The sequence below is a fragment of the Cornus florida genome, unplaced genomic scaffold (genome assembly GCF_030987335.1).
Source record: "Cornus florida cultivar Cherokee Brave unplaced genomic scaffold, ASM3098733v1 CherokeeBrave_3.0.0_Hap2_Chr03, whole genome shotgun sequence".
NCBI lineage: Eukaryota > Viridiplantae > Streptophyta > Magnoliopsida > Cornales > Cornaceae > Cornus > Cornus florida.
Window position 1 is genome coordinate 14,176,511 of NW_026775573.1, and position 17,543 is coordinate 14,194,053.

Below are 17,543 nucleotides of genomic sequence, written 5' to 3' on the forward strand. Positions count from 1 at the left end.
TTTTAATAATGACATCCTTGTGGTTTCAAATGTCATATTTGCTCCTAATTATTTAATTCAATTAATTTAAAAAATATTAACTATGTTAATGGACGAAACTACTCTCATCAGTAAGCCTCATTCTATACCCTAATCTTTAACCTTTTTTTTTTTATTTTTTTATTTGATTCATTTTAGTACCTTGCCATTGACACTCCCTCTCTTTCTTCTTGATCTCGGATAGGGGTGCCTTTTTTTTCTTTTTTCCTTTGTTGTGGTGGGTCTAGGCTAGCCATGGTTGTTGTAATTTTTTTTTTCTACTATGGTGGTGGTTCTTGTGGTGTGATTTGGGTGTGGTTATTGTAATGTTTATGTTATTAGGGTGTTTCAATTTTTTTTTTGGGTGGTGGTGGTTTTGGTAGCGTCTAAATGTCTTGGTGGTGTTGTCCTAGTGTGATGTGGTTTTGGTGACGTTTGGGACGTAAAAGTATGGGTTGGCCATAACTGTTTTTATTATTATTTTTTTTACTGTGGTGGTGGTGGTGGTTCTAGGTGTTTACAGTTATCTTGTTTTATTTATTTTTATTTTATTTTATGTTGTGGTGTTAGTTATAGTGGTATAAGTATTATTATATATAAACTATATTTATATGTATAGAAGAGATAAAGAGAATAGTTTGGTCCATTAAATTTAGGTAGGAGGTTAAATTTGTAAATTTATAATTTAAATGGAGTTGTTAACAAGTTAAATGGTTAAAAGGTAATTTCATATGGTTTCAGGAGTTGGAGAAACTTCAAAGGATGTCAACGTAAAAATAGTGATTAATCATCTGGTGAATAGCATTGACTAAAACCTCAAAAGTGTCGGTGCAATTTACCCTTAATTTTAATTGGGCTACACCGCAATGGTGGAGGAGTAATTTTCTCCGGCTTAATCATGATTCATACCTGATTAGTGATTACACCAAACTGGTTTGATTTAGTTTGAAACCGAGTCAATAACCGACTCAGACACAACATTTTTCCGAGTTAACCCCGGTATAAACTCAGAAAGCCAGCTGCGCACGCTAACCATACGAGTTCTATGTTGCGCACCGGTGCGCCATACGCACTAGCGTAACGAATGTTCTTGATGAGGCTCGCTCGAAACTCGAACACTCATCTCTCTCTCTCTCCCTCCCTCTCCCTCTATCCGTCACACCATTAAGCTAAATTGAGCCGGAATCCTAGTTGACAGTCCTTGCTAAATATAGCGAAACCACAGCGGAAAGAAAAGCAGCAAACAAATGGCTCATTCATGCTTCGCCACAACTTCTTCAATCCCCAGATTCAGTACTCCCATCATCCCCACAGACAACACTTCCTCTCTCTCTCAACCCCACTCTATCTCTCTTCCCTCCACGCTACTTCGCCCAAGGTACTGTCGCTATCTCACATATATGTATATATAATATGTTTTATATGTTGTTTATATATATATGTGTGTGTGTGTGTGTGTGTGTGTATGTATAATATTTGCTATGATTCACAGGAAAGTGAAATCAGTTCGAAGGGAAAACAATCGGCGAATTTCTCCGGCGAAGGCTCTGTATTCTAGCGGCGGTTGGGAGTCTGAGAGGAGTTTCCGGCAAGGGATTTGGTCCATAAGGTAGGGTTTTAACTCAAAATTTCAAATTCACTTTTTTGAATTCTTCTGATTGGATTTTTGGTGGATTGCAACCTGTATAAATATTGGAAAAAAAAAATAATAAAAATAAAAATAAACGGAGAGGAAACGAAATTTTGAGTCTTGTGGATTATTTTGTAGTCTATTACCCAAAGGGAAAAAAATTAAATTTGGAGTCCTTTTAGGTTTTTGAAAATTTGTTTGGAGTCTAAAATTCTGAAACTGAGATATTTTCAGTTGCAAGGAAAATGGATTTGAAGAAGTTCCACTATTTTTTTTTTTTTTGAGAAGTAAAGACGTTCCACTATTTTTTACCAAAACAATATAGAAGTTGAAAGTTAATCATTTTCCTTTTCGTTCTTTTCGAGATCTCTCCTTCATAACTAAACTGAAGTCTGAAGGTAAGCGAAAAACTGTGTCAAAAAATGAGGCTTGGGATTGAGATTTTGTATTTGTCAAATATCCCATAATGAAGATATTGAATCTCAAAATTTTGTTGTATATTTCGTTAGTTCATTTTCTTAGCAACCAGATGATTTTTACATTAATTTTAACATCTTGCGAATTCGATTTTATAGAGATGATTTGCAAGTTCCTTCGTCGCCGTATTTTCCTGCTTATTCACAAGGAGGTCAAGGGCCACCTCCAATGGTACAAGAGCGTTTCCAGAGTGTGATCAGTCAGCTGTTCCAACATGTAGGGATTTTGTGATGATAGCTACTGTTTGAACATTGATATACTTAATGTTCTTTGACAAACATTGAATCATTTGCTTTGTTGATTTTAGAGAATTATACGTTGCGGTGGAGCGGTTGATGATGATATGGCAAATATTATAGTCGCTCAGCTTCTTTATCTTGATGCTGTTGATCCGAACAAGGTTAATTTCATTGACTTTCTTTTGTATTTTTTTATTGAATGGCCTGAAAGTAAAAGTGGATGTTGCAAAAGACACTGTGATGTAAGTTTAGAAATAAACATAAAACATTGTTTGACATGTGGCATACTTTTTATTTTAAGAAGACTTGATATCAGAAACCTATTTGATAAGTCATAAATTGAATAACTAGGCATTTCTTGTGGGACTTAGGTCAGTGCTCGTCAATTTGAGTAAACAATGGTTATTTTCTCTTTGGTGGTCGGTGGAATACCAAATGTCTGTCTTTAGAACTTCAAATAATTATCAATGTATAAATTATTATGTCAAATTTACTTTATGACTGTCACCACATCGATCCCCTATGTATTTATATTCTTTACATAAGTAGTCAAGCATTTTTTTTTTTTGTAGCAGTATACCTTCTTATGTAATGCTTTTCACATTCTTCTGTATGAACTTCTCTCTGTTTGTTTCTAGATTTTTAAACTTCTTTGACCTCTTTAATTCTCTAAATAGGATATTGTCATGTATGTGAACTCTCCAGGAGGATCAGTTACAGCAGGTGATACTAATTCCTTTTCGGTAAAAGTATCTATTTTGATTCCTTTATAGATGCTTTATTAGAATTTTGTGTAGTTGGGAGGTTAAGTTGCATGGATTAGTGTTAATGGGCTGCATCTTATCCCATTAGGTATGGCTATATTTGATACCATGAGGCATATTCGACCAGATGTCTCCACTGTATGTGTTGGACTGGCGGCTAGGTAAGATATTGTTTACTTAGATTTTCTCTTTCTTTTGTACCAATTCATATTCCTATTTTTCAATTTTCTCTGTATGTAATATGGATCAATTTGCATTTCACTAAATGCAAACTATGAGGTTCTTTCAGTTTTTGTTTATACGATAAATGCAATATATAGATTCTCACTTATCAGCTATCTGTTACTTTTTCCTAGTTATATACCGCACCAATTATTAGGAATTTACCTTAATCTTTTTTGTGTGAGAAATTTTTTAATGTGATATATGCACCTCCCTTAGATCCACACTTCCAATTGATGTTCTACGCTTGCGTAAATGATCTGATTTTCTCAGGCTGCAACTTAAAAATATTCATTTCATTCAAAGTCATTTCTTTTCATCATTAACTTTCATTATTAACTGTAGGATTGACTGTTCTTTGATTTGGCCTGAACTATTACAGGTTGATATTTGTCAACTTGTCATGGTCCATTGCCCAAAGTGGCCAGGTTGACAGCAAATGCTGCTGCTCTCATCGAAAAATTTGACTGCTAGTTTCTTGTAGTTATATATTTTGTGTGATTGTGTGTTGTCTTGCAAAGTTACACTTCGGTTAATTTTATTGCTATCCCTAAATTATATGGGCTTAGTTACGTGTGGAAAGTGTGGGTATTTTGTCTAATGTTACTGCTATCTGCTATCACATTACAAGTTTGGCTATTTTTGCATGCCTTCTCAAAATTTATTAGTTATAGTTGATTTTAATCTTGTTAGTGGCAATATTTATATCTGCAATGGTAAATAAACTGATCTTGTTACCATGGTTTACTTTTTCGTTGCAGCATGGGTGCTTTTCTTCTTAGTTCTGGAACCAAAGGTAAGCTACATTTGTGACACTTTACCAATGAATGGAAGTCTTTCTACAGGAACTGCATTTTTAATCTTATTTGACTAAATATCTTTTTATAAAAATTGTAATGACAATAAATGAAGGGAAAAGATACAGCTTGCCGAACTCAAGGATTATGATCCATCAGCCTCTTGGTGGAGCGCAAGGTGGGCAAACCGATATAGACATTCAGGTGAATTGCTTGTTTTTAGTTCTTGCATCTTACCAATTTTATTTTAGCAAAGCCATAGTGATCCATAGAAGGTATTAGACATAGAGGAACCCAAACTGCATCATGTATTCATTTCCTTGTGCTCCGCTCCTCAAAATCAGGGTCTTACGTTTAGCAGCTACATAAAATATATAAACATCTGGAGCAACTTCAGATTTTTAGGAGTTCAGCACTTTAAGGGACAAAATCAACCAATCATTCAATAGTTCCCCTTTTAAAATTGGCCATCCCTGAAATAAATGCCAAATTATGTATTATGCTTTGATAGTTTTCTATGGGTAAAAATGTGTGAGAGTTCCAAAGGAAAATATTACAGTCCAGATAGTCAATTGCTCTGTTGAATATAATTTTTTAAGAACCTCGTGGGAGTAAAAGCACAAAGTGTGTTGTGCTTCTGATGCACACTGTACTAGTAGGTTTGATGGGGGGTTTATGTTAAGTCTCTCAAGGAATGGGTATATGGGCAGTTTATGAGTAGTTTAAAGCCACATTCTTCTGTAATATTAGGACATGGGTGGTGCGTCCAAATGTTCAAAGATTGGGTACATTGCTAGATTTATTTGTTCGTACGTATTTTTTGTGGCATTCATTTGTTCAAGTTATCATAATCATTATCATCATCCTTGCCTTTATACCATATGAATTGGGTCAGTCATGTGAATTCTCTTTTTCCATTCTTTTCTATTACCAGTCATCCCTCCTATTATATTTAAATTTTTAAAATCATTTCTCAATACCTCGTCCCACAGTCAATTTTGGTTGGCTTCTTTGTCTATTAGCTTCTATGCAAATAGATCTAGATGGGTCGCCTTTGTAGATGACCATACCACCTACTCTCTCTCTAATAGGTGTCACTCCTAAATATTTTCGCGCAAGTTTATTAGTAATCTTATCTTTTCCAAGCCACTCTTGTCATCCTTCTCAACATTCTCATTTCAGCTACACGATTGTGTTATTGTTATTGTTTCTTTTTAACGCCCATCTAGTTACTCCATATAGTTAGTTGGTTTAATAAATGTCCTATATTTAGTATTAGTTTGTCACACAGAAATATTACTAGCTTGTCTCCATTTTATCCACTCTGCTCCAATCCTACTCATTACATCATTATATATCTCCTCATCTTGTTGTATTATGGGCCCTAAATATTAAAAATAGCCATTTGGAATAAAGTATAAACCTTTGATCTCGGATTATGACAGCTGTATTTGCATCCTGTACTACTTATTAAACTTACATGCCTTGTATTGTGTTTTTAGTCCTACTATTTTTAGGCCTTTCGCTTTTAAGGCATTTTGCCATGTTTCTACTTTTGTTGTTAAGGATTCTTTAGAAATGTCCTCTTGGATTTTCTTCCTTATTTCATATAAAACTACTTTATTTAAATATGGACTTGATACTGAGCCTTGGTGCATTCCTACTTTTATAGAAAAATCTCTAGTCTCTATACGTCTCCTGAATACAGAGACTTGTTTTCTTCATAGAGCCCACCAAATTACATCCCTTGGCACTCTATCATATACCTTCTTCAAGCTCTGAAAACCATCCTTCCCTTGATACTCTTATCATCTTTCAAGTGCACCTATTGTATTCAATTGTTTGTTCATTTCGTATCTCTTAATATTTGTTGCTTCCGTTTGCATTTTCTTTTGCATTCAATAGTTAATCCTTTCTTGCTTTATCCTATTCAGTGGATGGTGTTCAGTTGGCATTGTATTATTCCTTTAGCACTTTTGTGTATTCTCGTGTCTACAGTAACTCGTGATGAAATAAAATGTCAATCTAGTTTAATTGCTGACCATGGATCTTTTGCTATTTTAAATTTGGAATTGGTGAAATTTTAATTCAAAGTTTTAACTAAATTTTTCCCAATTCTAAATCTAAGCTGCCAATTCGGTGCTCTCAAACATAGCACTAGATGATGTTTTGTTTGACCACGATTTGATGTATGTTTCTTATATATACAATTGTCGAGATGCATAACCAGGCCTATACTATTTTCTTTGTCCCTTCCTAGGCAAATGAGATGTTGCATCATAAGGCCAACTTAAATGGGTACCTCTCCTACCATACTGGTCAAAGTCTCGAGAAGATCAACCAGGACACTGATCGTGATTTTTTCATGAGCGCAAAAGAAGCCAAAGATTATGGGCTCATTGACGGTGTTATCATGAATCCTCTCAAAGCACTCCAGCCGCTACCTGCTACCGCTGATCAGTGACAACCTAGCTCGGCATGTCAACATTCTCCAGCAATTGTAATATTTGTCATGTGGCCGCGCTACAGAGATGAATGTGATTGATCACGATATCATATCACCTGTTCTTTTGCGTGGTTTTTAAGGGAAGAAAACACTAGCATACAAATCCTGCCATTAGAATCGTCGAAGAAGTAGCTTGCATTCCTTGTACCCAAAAAGCCAGGAAACACGCTCTTCCCGGAAAATAGGGTAGCTTACAAATTGTAGCAATGACTCTCAGCTTTAGAACTCTATGCATGCTCTTCTTGGATGTTTTGCGGCTGCTTGACTTTACAATTGAGAATTACTTTTTATTTATATTTAGTTTCTGATATAATTCGGAATTTATTGGAGCTGGTATTTAAGAATAATTTTCGGGGTTTCGTTTCTGAAGTATTGAAAATAAGATTAGGTGTCTTTTTTTATGGATAAATTGTCAATGATTCAAGATTTTAGTAGTGAAGAATTGTGAATCGAACGCCAAGACTGCCCTCTTGTGCTATTCTTTTCCATTTTTAAGGAAAGGTTTCACCTTCTTCTTCTTCTTCTTCTTCTTCTTCTTCTTTTTTTTTTTTCATGGGAAGAGGGGTTAATGTTTAGTTTTTTGGGCGCTTGAGCTACAAAGGTGTTCAATAGTTGCAAAAATCTGACACAAGGACGAGTGTTATACCTATTTACTACTCATTCTTGGTTTACATTGAGTTTATAACAATAAGGAAAATGGTATAATCGATGACATGTTATTACCAACTACTCTAAAAATTGACTTATGTGGGGTTGTGCATGTAATTATAAAATTTCAACTCTAACTTGCCTGTGAAAAAATAAAATTTTCCCGTCCCGTCCCCTTTTTGGCGGTTTTAGGGGATCGTTTAGCTTATTTGAGCGGGGATAATTTGACGTAATAAAAACCCGCACGGGTTTGGTATGGGAACAGGTTTGGTGCGGGGGCAAGGCGAGGTCGCCCCACTCCGCCCCGTTTAGATAGACAAATTACTTAAGTACCCTTATTTCATTAGTATATATTTCTCAGTATATATATTAAGTACCCTATATAATAATATTAAAGTAACAAATAAATTTGATTAGAAGGAAAGTTGTAATGGTGAAAAACTGAAGATGAGGGGACCAAAAAAAAAAAAAAAAAAGAGCAAATCTATTTCAACAATAAATAATTTATGGTTTTAAATGGGGCGGGGCGAGTATCCGCGGGGGTAAAAATGTTAAACGGTTGCGGGAATGGGGTGGAAAGTCCCCCCGTTTTTGCAGTTTTAGGCTGGGACGAGGGGTGGGGTTTTTAAACTGTTACGGGGACGAGGGAGGGTACACCCGCCCAAACCCGCCCTCGTTGCCATCCCTACCTGGATCCTCTACTGTAGTGGTGCTGTAATTTGTTAACACATTTATTTTGTTTTTGAGTCCATTAAATCTGACTAATGTAATGTTCGTGATTTTTATATATTAATATGTATATATGTGGTAGTAAATTTTAAAAAGAAAAGAAAAGTCAAAGTAGGATTTTTCTTGGTGGGACCCACCACTAATGCACATTTGCATGGCCAAGAGGCCATTTGACCCCTCATTTTCTCTCTCCCCGTAAAAGCTCCCTCTCCCTCATTTTTATTTCTTTTTCTTTTCCTTTTTGCTTCAAGCTTTAGACTTTGATTTCTCTCTCATTTATTAGAGATTTTTGGTGCCGTTTGCGGCAAAACAGAGAGCTCGGCGAGATCTTTAAGTTGATATAAGCAATTTCATCACAATAGAATTTTCGAAAATTGGGCTTGGAATTGGGGTTTTTGCATCCTTTGAGGTAGGGATGCTCTAATATACAATTTCTTAAATTTCTTGTAAAGTTTTCTTTTAATTAGACTCTAAGCATGCTTAAATTTAAATTTTTTTTTATAATGTTTGTTGTGGTTGTTGGTATTTAAGTGATTAAGGCATGCTAGGTATTAAGTGAGCTTAGAAATATGATTAAACCTTTTGTTGTGAATAAGCATTCTTAGTGTTGATGTATTATATGCCTATATTTTCAAATTGTTATGAAAAGTGATGTAGTAATTATGAAAATGAATGATTATATTTTATGCTTTATCTATTTAAGTCGTTGGATTTGCTAATTGAAAATATATAAAATGTCATGATTTAGAAAGTATGAGAATGTGATATTGTGTGGGAATTCATTTTAAGCATGCTTGAATGATGTGGATGAAATGTAGGAAATGTTTATATTGTCATGGCATTGAAGGATTTGCATAGTTCATGCTTTATCATTGGGAAAGTAAAAAGAGAAAAATTTGTTTTTAAAACAAATGAAATTGTTTTTGGGAAAAAGTTTTTGAAAAGTGTTGTGAAAACCTGGACGTCTAGGAGGCGCCTAGTTGTCCGTGGTGCTGTGTGATCTAAAGGGGGGTTAGAGAGAGACTCTAGTGTGGTTGAGCTACCTAGGCCCAGATGATGCCATGGAGGTGTTATGTGGACAGGGAAAGCTAGCCAACCCCTCCCTCGTGATGCCTTGGAGGTGCCTTGGGTCGGATTGTACTAACGGTTTGGAGGATTGAAACGGTATCGTTTTGGAAATGGGGAGCGACATTGCATGGCATGGCATTGCATTGGCATCCATTGTACATTTGGTGGTTAGACGACTTGAGTATACATTGTTGGTATTATCGTTGTTTTGCTTGTTTTCTCAGAGGCATGACCCCACTTACTTGTACTCTATTCCTTATGTGAATTCACGGAGTTATAAGAAGTGTGTCTTCGACACTTCCTACTGAGCTTATGCTCACCCCTTTAAAAAAAATTCAGGACACGGGAAGGAAGTAGTGGACGACACTCCTCCACAAGTTTTGATGGGTTAGTGGACTGTTTGGGCATATTTTGTAGCTATGATCTCAATTCTTTTATTACTATTATTATTTTTTTGTAGTTATTATTATGTATCGACCTTGAAATTGACCATAGTGCTCTTAGACGACCTCGGGTTCGAGTAAGGACTCGGTTAGCGATTTGGACCATCGGGTTCGGGTCGTTACAACTGAAATATGTAGATTTAATGTATTGGAAAGATATTCAATTGTGTTAAAAAACCCTACAGCACGGTACCGTAACAATAGAGGATCTAGGAACGTTGTAAAGTGACTTGAATTATTTTATCTCCTAGTTTAATTTACTTGAGCTGTTGTTGATATGGAGTGGTTGTGAGAAGTTGGAATAAGAATGTCCTATGAAAATTATGTAATTTAGATGCATCATATTGCACAATCACAGCTAGTTTACATGCCTTGTTGAAGTGACAGAATTTATCATCATTTGATTGCCCAGTAAATCTAAACCGGACAGTAGTTTCATTCAGAAAGAGTTTCCAATCCAAGAAGTGAGATTCCAAATATCATTTGTTGCTACTTTTTATGGTCATTAATGAAATGAGCCCTCTCATTCGAACCAAAAAAAAAATTTGTGCACTAGGGACGGATGGAATAAGAATAAGCGGGAACATATTTTCATCCATCTTCGATGCATTGTACAAGTCATTGGAGAGAATTTTCACTCCTTAGATGCATCAAGTAGCTTAAACTAAACCTCTAAGGTGGACAAATATCCTCTCATGTGAGTTCTCATACTGTTTCATCCAGTTAGTGAAATGCATTACAATAAATGATAACTCACGTTACATATAATAATGTTATAAAGTTTGGCGAACTGTGAAATTTTGTCACTACATTGTAATAATTATAACTCATGTTTCAATAATGTTAAAAATTTTGGTAAAGTTTGAAATTTTATCACAATATTATTATAACACTAGTTTGTCATTTATTATAACTTACTTCACTAACTGAATTATAACTCATGTTTCAATAATGAATATGTAACGTTAAATGAAAGCTTTTTCTCAAGTTAAGAAGTAGAGGAGATACCACTCATCTACATAGCCTTTAATGAATGAAAGCTATTGGATTGTACCTTATTGATAAGCACAGCTACTATTAAAATATAAAATGCATACAATTTTATATAATAAGAGTAAAAAAAAAAATCTTGCCAAGGCTCACACTTATTTTTCATACATACAATTTATATATCTATATATATATATTTAGTTTACGATTTGGTTTAGTTTTAATGGACCTGAAATTAGAATGAAACTGTTTCTTATTTTTGGAAACCATACAAGAACCAACCGACGGTTCGGTTCACCAGTTCCAAACATTTTATTGGGCAACCTTCCCCAAAAAAGGGGCCAACATGTAGATTTGGAAAGCCAGGCCAGAGCCAACTAGGCTTTCAACGGACCGATCCTGAAGATATTTCATGTAACCCAAGCCCAGCACCTTGGACTCTGGGAAAGCGTCTTATGGGCTAGTACCTGCTGGGCTACTGTTTCGAAATGGGCTAGAGTTCGGGCTCAAATGGTTAGGATTTTTATCTTGACATTGTATTGGGCTGGACTTTGAAAAAAGATGGGTTATATTACGATAATATAATTCAAACAAAAATAAAAAGCCGCGTGTAACATGCTAAGATTAGAGATACGATCTTTCTATACGAGTGCATATACAGTATATGTACTAAACCCTCGAAATAAACCCTGATTTCGCTCGCCCCCAAACCAAAGCTCTCTACGATTTGTGCAACCATGTCAGCCGCCCTCACCGCCGCCGCCAGGTCCGTCGTCCGCTCCAACTCCGCCGATGCGCAGCGATAAGACTCACCGCCGGAGCTAAACCTAAACCCAAACCCGCACGGTCTCCCTTTCCCATCCCCACGCAGAAACCCCTCCCTTCTCGCATTTTCAGGTCAGGCCTCTTATATATACACACGTGTATGTTTATATTCTCATAAACTATACTGTATCTCTATACAATTCATAAGTAAATCAAAATTTCAGAAATGATTTATCCAGTATATTAAACAGGTTTCCATTTTTTTATTATTATTATTATTATTATTATTGCAGAAACAGGTCTCCAGTTGAGATGAGCTGCGCCGTTGAATCGATGCTTCCATTTCACACCGCCACTGCCTCTGCATTACTCACTTCGATGCTCTCTGTCTCTCCTCGGACTCTTGAAGGTACTGTTACTTAATTTTCCTTGAGTTATATATATATATATATATATATATATATATATATATATGATATAATTTGTTTATTTGTTTCCGTATATATGGACGTAGGCATCTTTTTTGTTTGCTAAGATGATTAAGGCTTAATTCTACATTGGTCAATGATCTGATTATTGTGTTTCGAATTTCTGCTGTTATGTCTTATTGTAAGGTTGTTCATTTGACAGAATTTTCAATTACATATTTTGGCTTGTATGTGGACTATGGTTTACTTTGATTTTCTTCTTTATACATTAGATAGCTACATTGCCACTGGTTGGTAGTAGGTCAGTGGAACATGTCTTAGCATTATGGAGGGTTTCTGGGTTTAAATAATATTTCGTTAGTATTCGTTACATGTCAACAGTAGTCCAGTTCAAGGAAACACTCTAAAATCACCACAATTTTATGAAATTGGACTCCTCTATAAAAGATTAGAAATGAAGGGTATGCATGCCCAATCTTAATGTTTCATGTTAAAGCTTTTTGCATATTCAGAAAGGTTAATAGAAAATTTGACATGCACCACAATAATAAAAGCTAATACGAAACATGACTTGTAAAAAATGACAGCTGCCATCTGCTTAATTTTTGTTGGAAGATATTTAAAATCCTCGAACACAAGCTGTTGATGCAATATTATGCTGCAATTGGGTACAATATCGTATCTACAAAGAACGAAGAATTCAACTAAAAAAGACCGATCGAATGGACTCCGACGATCAAGTTGGTACTAGACGGAAAGAGAGGAAAAAAAAACTCTTATGAGATCTGACTAATTTGTGTTGTACCTCTTAGGTTGACCGACCCCTCCTTTTATGGGGGATCTCGGTAGTAGTGCCCACCTTCAACACGAAGTAGGATCAAATAGTTGTCTTTATCATTAATCCAGTGTTAGGATCTCTCTCTATGTATTGTAAAAATGTCAACGTGTAAGGTGGAATAATAAGCGGCAAGTCATGCATTTACTTCTAATTACTAAACATTACACTATTTAGTCTTCTTTTTTTTTTTTGTTCTTCTTCTTCTTTTCCTTTTTCTTTTCCCATGTTTTAGTATTGAGCTTTGATATCGATTCACGGTGAGAGTTCCATCAGGCTCATTCCCCCCCTATTTCATTCTGTTGAGTTTTAATTTTATTTGTCAAAAGGTAAGAAAGTATTTTGTTACCTTTTTTTTTTTTTTTTTTCCCCTATGCCTTCCATGATTCCATCTACTCAAGTTAAGTGTTATCTTTCTCTTCATTGATGTCCATGACTCTATGCATATCTCAGTAATTGGTAGGAGGCCATGAGGAGATGTGCCAGATTTAACATGCATTAGTTGTTTGATTTTGAATTCAATCCATTTTGAGCAAACTTTTTATGTTTTATTTCCTAATTATGCATAGTTTTTTTTCTTTCTTTTCATCAAGTTACTGTATTAAAATTCATTTCTTTCTTTTCATCCATTGTTAGTTATTTATCTACTGAACTACTTGTTTGCATATGCATAATTTAGTTGTCATTTAAGCACTATATGTGGGATTCCTCCACCCAGCATGACAAGATACTATTACACAGCTCGTGGATAGTGGTTCTTAACTAACATTGCTAATCAAAATCCTGTAATCACACCATTAATTCACCTTTTTGTTTTTATTTTAAAGAAGAAAAAAGCAAAAAAATGGAGGAGAAAAGAAGATATGAGAACAAATTATCTGGAGAAGAAATGGATAGTTCATTTTATCTAAAAATAATCTGGGGTGTGCTTGCTTGTTCAATTATGAAGGATTTGGATTAAGGAATAGCGGTTTGTGATTCTTTTTAGGGTTTTTATCAAAAAAATCTTTTTGTTCGAATGTCTACATAAACAATAATGTTATGATTCTGCTTCTCAAAAATACACCCCAAAAACAAGTTTAGAGTGGACCACTTTTATGCACCTAGGTGATGGGCCATTTGAGAAAATTTGGAGCCAGATGAATCACTACTGATTTCTCTCTCTCTCTTGTGCAGTTTTGATCCATCATTAAGTTATGAAGAGCGAGAAAAAAGGACGAGACAGGCTGCTCTAAGAGCTTCTTTTGTCCAAGATCTGCTTGTCTCAACTCTTCCGCTAAGCGACTAGTGGGATGCAGTAAGTTATTAAAAAATAATGTTAATTGAGTTATTTGGCAGTTGTGATAAGGGGCAATGTTGGGTGGAATTGAATTGTTTCATATTGTTGAACAACTCAATGAGTGCCTCATTGGATGTACTAGTGAAGCAGTGTTAGTGAGTGCTTGATCATAAAATCAATAATTTTAAGCTTCTCTAAACGAGAGATGTTCTGCTTTCTCATGAAAATACGAATTTTCTTTGTTTCTGGAAATATATATACTTTTAAGACTTGCTACTTATCAATATATATATATATATACACACACACACATACTTTTAAGACTTGTTATATCCCTAGAAAGCAAATTCTCAGCAAAGGATAGTCTCTTGTGCAGTTATGTTCTGGTTGGTCCCCAAGGTAAAGAAGACAAAATGTGGAATCCTACACATAAAAATCATTGTACTCCATAAATTTTAATGGTTTGGAAATAGAAATGCTTTTCGTTTGAGTAGAAATAATGCAAACTTCTACTATGATTTGATGGTAAGAAAGCAATGCATGTTATTAGTTTAAACTAATTATGGTTGTCTGTTTTTCCTGTTAAGCACTGAATAACCTAACTTGGTGCTAAAGTTGCAACGTCACGTGGATCTAGGGATGGCAATTTGACCCGCTCCTGCAGTTACCCGGCCCGCCCCATCCTGTTTTTGGCGGTTTTGGGGGACCGTTTAGCTTATTGTGCGGGGATGGTTTGACATAATAAAAACTCGCGCGAGTTTGGTGCAGGGGCGGGGGAAGGCCGCCCCGCCCTACCCTGTTTAAATAGACAAATTTTTTAAGTACCTTTATTTTATTAGTATATATTTCTCCGTATATATATTAAATTCCCTATATTAACAATATTAAACAAACAAATAAATTTGATTAGAAGGAAAGTTGTAATAGTGAAGAACTGAAGATGAGGAAATAAAAAAGAGGAGCAAATTTATTTCAACAATAAATAAATTATGGTCTTAAACGGGGCGGGGCAGATATTCGCGGATGTAAAAATGTTAAACGGTTGTGGGGATGGAGTAGAAAGTTCTCCCGTTTTTGCGGTTTTGGACAGGGACGGGGGCGAGGTTTTTAAACGGTTACGGGGACGGGAGAGGGTGCACCCGCCCAAACCTGCTCCGTTGTCATCCCTAGGGACAATGAAGATTGTTAGGGACCTAGGGTTTGATGTGCTTGAGAAGCTTGATGTTTGCAAACACGGCCGTCCATCTATGTAGCCCGTTATACTTGGAATGTTTTGTGTCGGACTAAATAACACGACTCTAACAAATTAACGATAATATAAAAGCCCAAAGTGATGCTACAAATGACAAATTAACGATAATATAGAAACAAAAGTGACGCTACAAATAACAATCGGTTTTTTTGTGCGCAACATCAATAAATGGTATCCAACCTCCTTGGATGTATATTTCAATGATAGTTCAGTCAGATAATAAAAACCGATCATAATTGTACAAACATTTTTTTTACAAACAAAGAATGAATCATATCTTATTAGGATCGACATTTAGGACCGTGGGAACTGGGTCAGGTTTGTATAATCTAAGCCCGATTTACTATAGCCCAATAAGACAGGCTCTCCTGTGCATTTTACTCTGTCCGGCCCACGCATTGTCTTCTTTTATTGGGCCCACAACATAGTTCTTTGACAACTTGTGTCATGTTTGCATTAAATGTTAGGAAATGAGCCCCACCAAAATGGTTTGGGGGTGCCTTGTACACTTAGGTCACCAACAAAATAAAAATAATGTAATTTTAGTAAAAAACACACTCGCCCACTTTTTTTTTTTTGTTTTTTTTGTTGTTATCGAAAACTTGAAACCCCCCCTAGCCTTTTGATCTTGGAAATCTTCGGAATGAAATTCACTTGATTGAAAGATGGATGAGTTGTGTGGTCTAAAATATCACTCGAATCAGAGCTAGCTACTTGTGCATTACTCAATAACCTAATCGGTAAAACCTTCAGTTCTTCGAACGGGATGATTCTTTGTTCGAGTTTCCCAAAAGAAAAATAAAAAGAATGAAAGCTAGCTAGCTAAGCTAGTTGTGTAAGACCATGCCTTTGGATAAAATGTCGACGGTGTCTTATAGTAAAATTTGAATTATCTGTAATTTAATTCGTGTGTGTGTTGTACTATAATGGACGAGGATAATTACAACACGTATATGTGATCGTGCCACACATAGATCGTGACCCTCCTTCTGATGTTGGACAGCACAGTGGTGGGCTCTTATTGCAGTTCAACCTAATTAAATCCTGACTAGGCAGGCTGTCAAGATTGAACAATAGGTTCAGGTTTGAACCAAAAATCTTGGGAAACTTTTTCAACTTAAAACCTCGAAACAACTCAGTAGTCACTGATTATAAATCATGGTCAATGTTTGGTCCATACTACGAAATGTCCAACTTTTCCAAACTCTATACGAGCTTCATTTCCATCCATATCTGTACTGTCTGAAGCAATAATTCAGGTTCATGTGGACCAAATTACATTTATTTCTGTCTGATTGAACGTGTGGTGGGAACTGTGGGACCTTCTATCTCGTCCCTTAGGACAATATCGCTGTTCTGACAACAGTCCCACTAGTCCATCCAAACACACAGTATGTGTGTGTGACTGTGTGTGTTTGACTTACTTTTTAGTAGACCAAAACATGTGTTTTTTAGGACCTTATTAAGACCCTTTCTTCCATATTAATCCAGGGACTGTTTTGATCGTGTTTTGTTTTTGTTTTAGGTCGGGTACTCTAGCAGTGTTTTTTTACTGTGCTGACACGTTTCGTAAATAATGTTTTGCATTGAACAGTGTTGATACATTTAGTTAATAATGATTACGAAGCACTAATTTAATATTTTTATATATTTCACGCATAGCAATGTACAATTTAAAAAAATTTAAAAAACTCTTAAACTAATTATTATATTTTTCAAATTTACAATATTATTTTACCAAACATTTTTATATTTTTACTTTTAAAAATCTTATAACAAAGGGACACTATCAACCATTCTTTTAATTACTATTCAAAACACTCCACAACAAAACATTTGTTTTATTTTGAGTTAAAATAAAAATGCGAAAACAAAATGTATACCAAATAGACACTAAGTAAGTTATTCTTTTCTTGAGGTAAATTAAGGCTGCGTTTAGTAACGAAAAACATTTTTTATTTTCTGTTATCAACCTTTAAAAAGACAATAAGAAAACAAAAATCGCGTTTAATAAAATATTTTTGTTTTTCTATAACATAAAACGTTTTTATTTTTTGTGAAAAAAAAGAGAAAACATCAAAATGATTTTTATGTTTTCGGCACTGTAGCATAGAAATGTTTTCACTAATGTTACTACACAGACACTATTTATTTCGAATAAAATTCATATTATTTGTGTTATATACTAAGTTACATATTAAATGTTAATAAAAATATATATTTTTAATATAACATAAATTAAATGTGGTATATTATTTTTTATATGATAAAAATATATTTTAATATATAATATATTAAATAATAATGTAAATAATTTTTTGTGACAAAATAATTTTTGATATAGAATATAATATTATTAAATTATTAAGCAGTAGATATTTTATATTATTATATATCACATCTATAGTATATTATATGTAAATATTAAATTGTAATTAATTTACAATATTATA

The 17,543-nt window shown here is 34.8% G+C and overlaps 1 protein-coding gene and 1 pseudogene across 1 annotated transcript; both read left to right on the plus strand.

The window, feature by feature from the left end:
- Positions 1 to 1,103: 1,103 nt before the first annotated feature.
- On the plus strand, positions 1,104 to 6,977 carry LOC132299592 (ATP-dependent Clp protease proteolytic subunit 5, chloroplastic). Its single transcript, XM_059796311.1, has 9 exons — positions 1,104 to 1,396; positions 1,511 to 1,627; positions 2,224 to 2,341; positions 2,433 to 2,525; positions 3,042 to 3,087; positions 3,217 to 3,289; positions 4,112 to 4,146; positions 4,263 to 4,351; positions 6,408 to 6,977. Exons 1-9 carry the CDS (start codon positions 1,266 to 1,268, stop codon positions 6,609 to 6,611), a joined length of 906 nt encoding a protein of 301 aa, XP_059652294.1. The 5' UTR covers positions 1,104 to 1,265; the 3' UTR covers positions 6,612 to 6,977.
- Positions 6,978 to 9,306: 2,329 nt separating this feature from the next.
- On the plus strand, positions 9,307 to 14,105 carry LOC132299593 (protein NUCLEAR FUSION DEFECTIVE 6, mitochondrial-like; annotated as a pseudogene).
- The last annotated feature ends 3,438 nt before the right edge of the window (positions 14,106 to 17,543 follow it).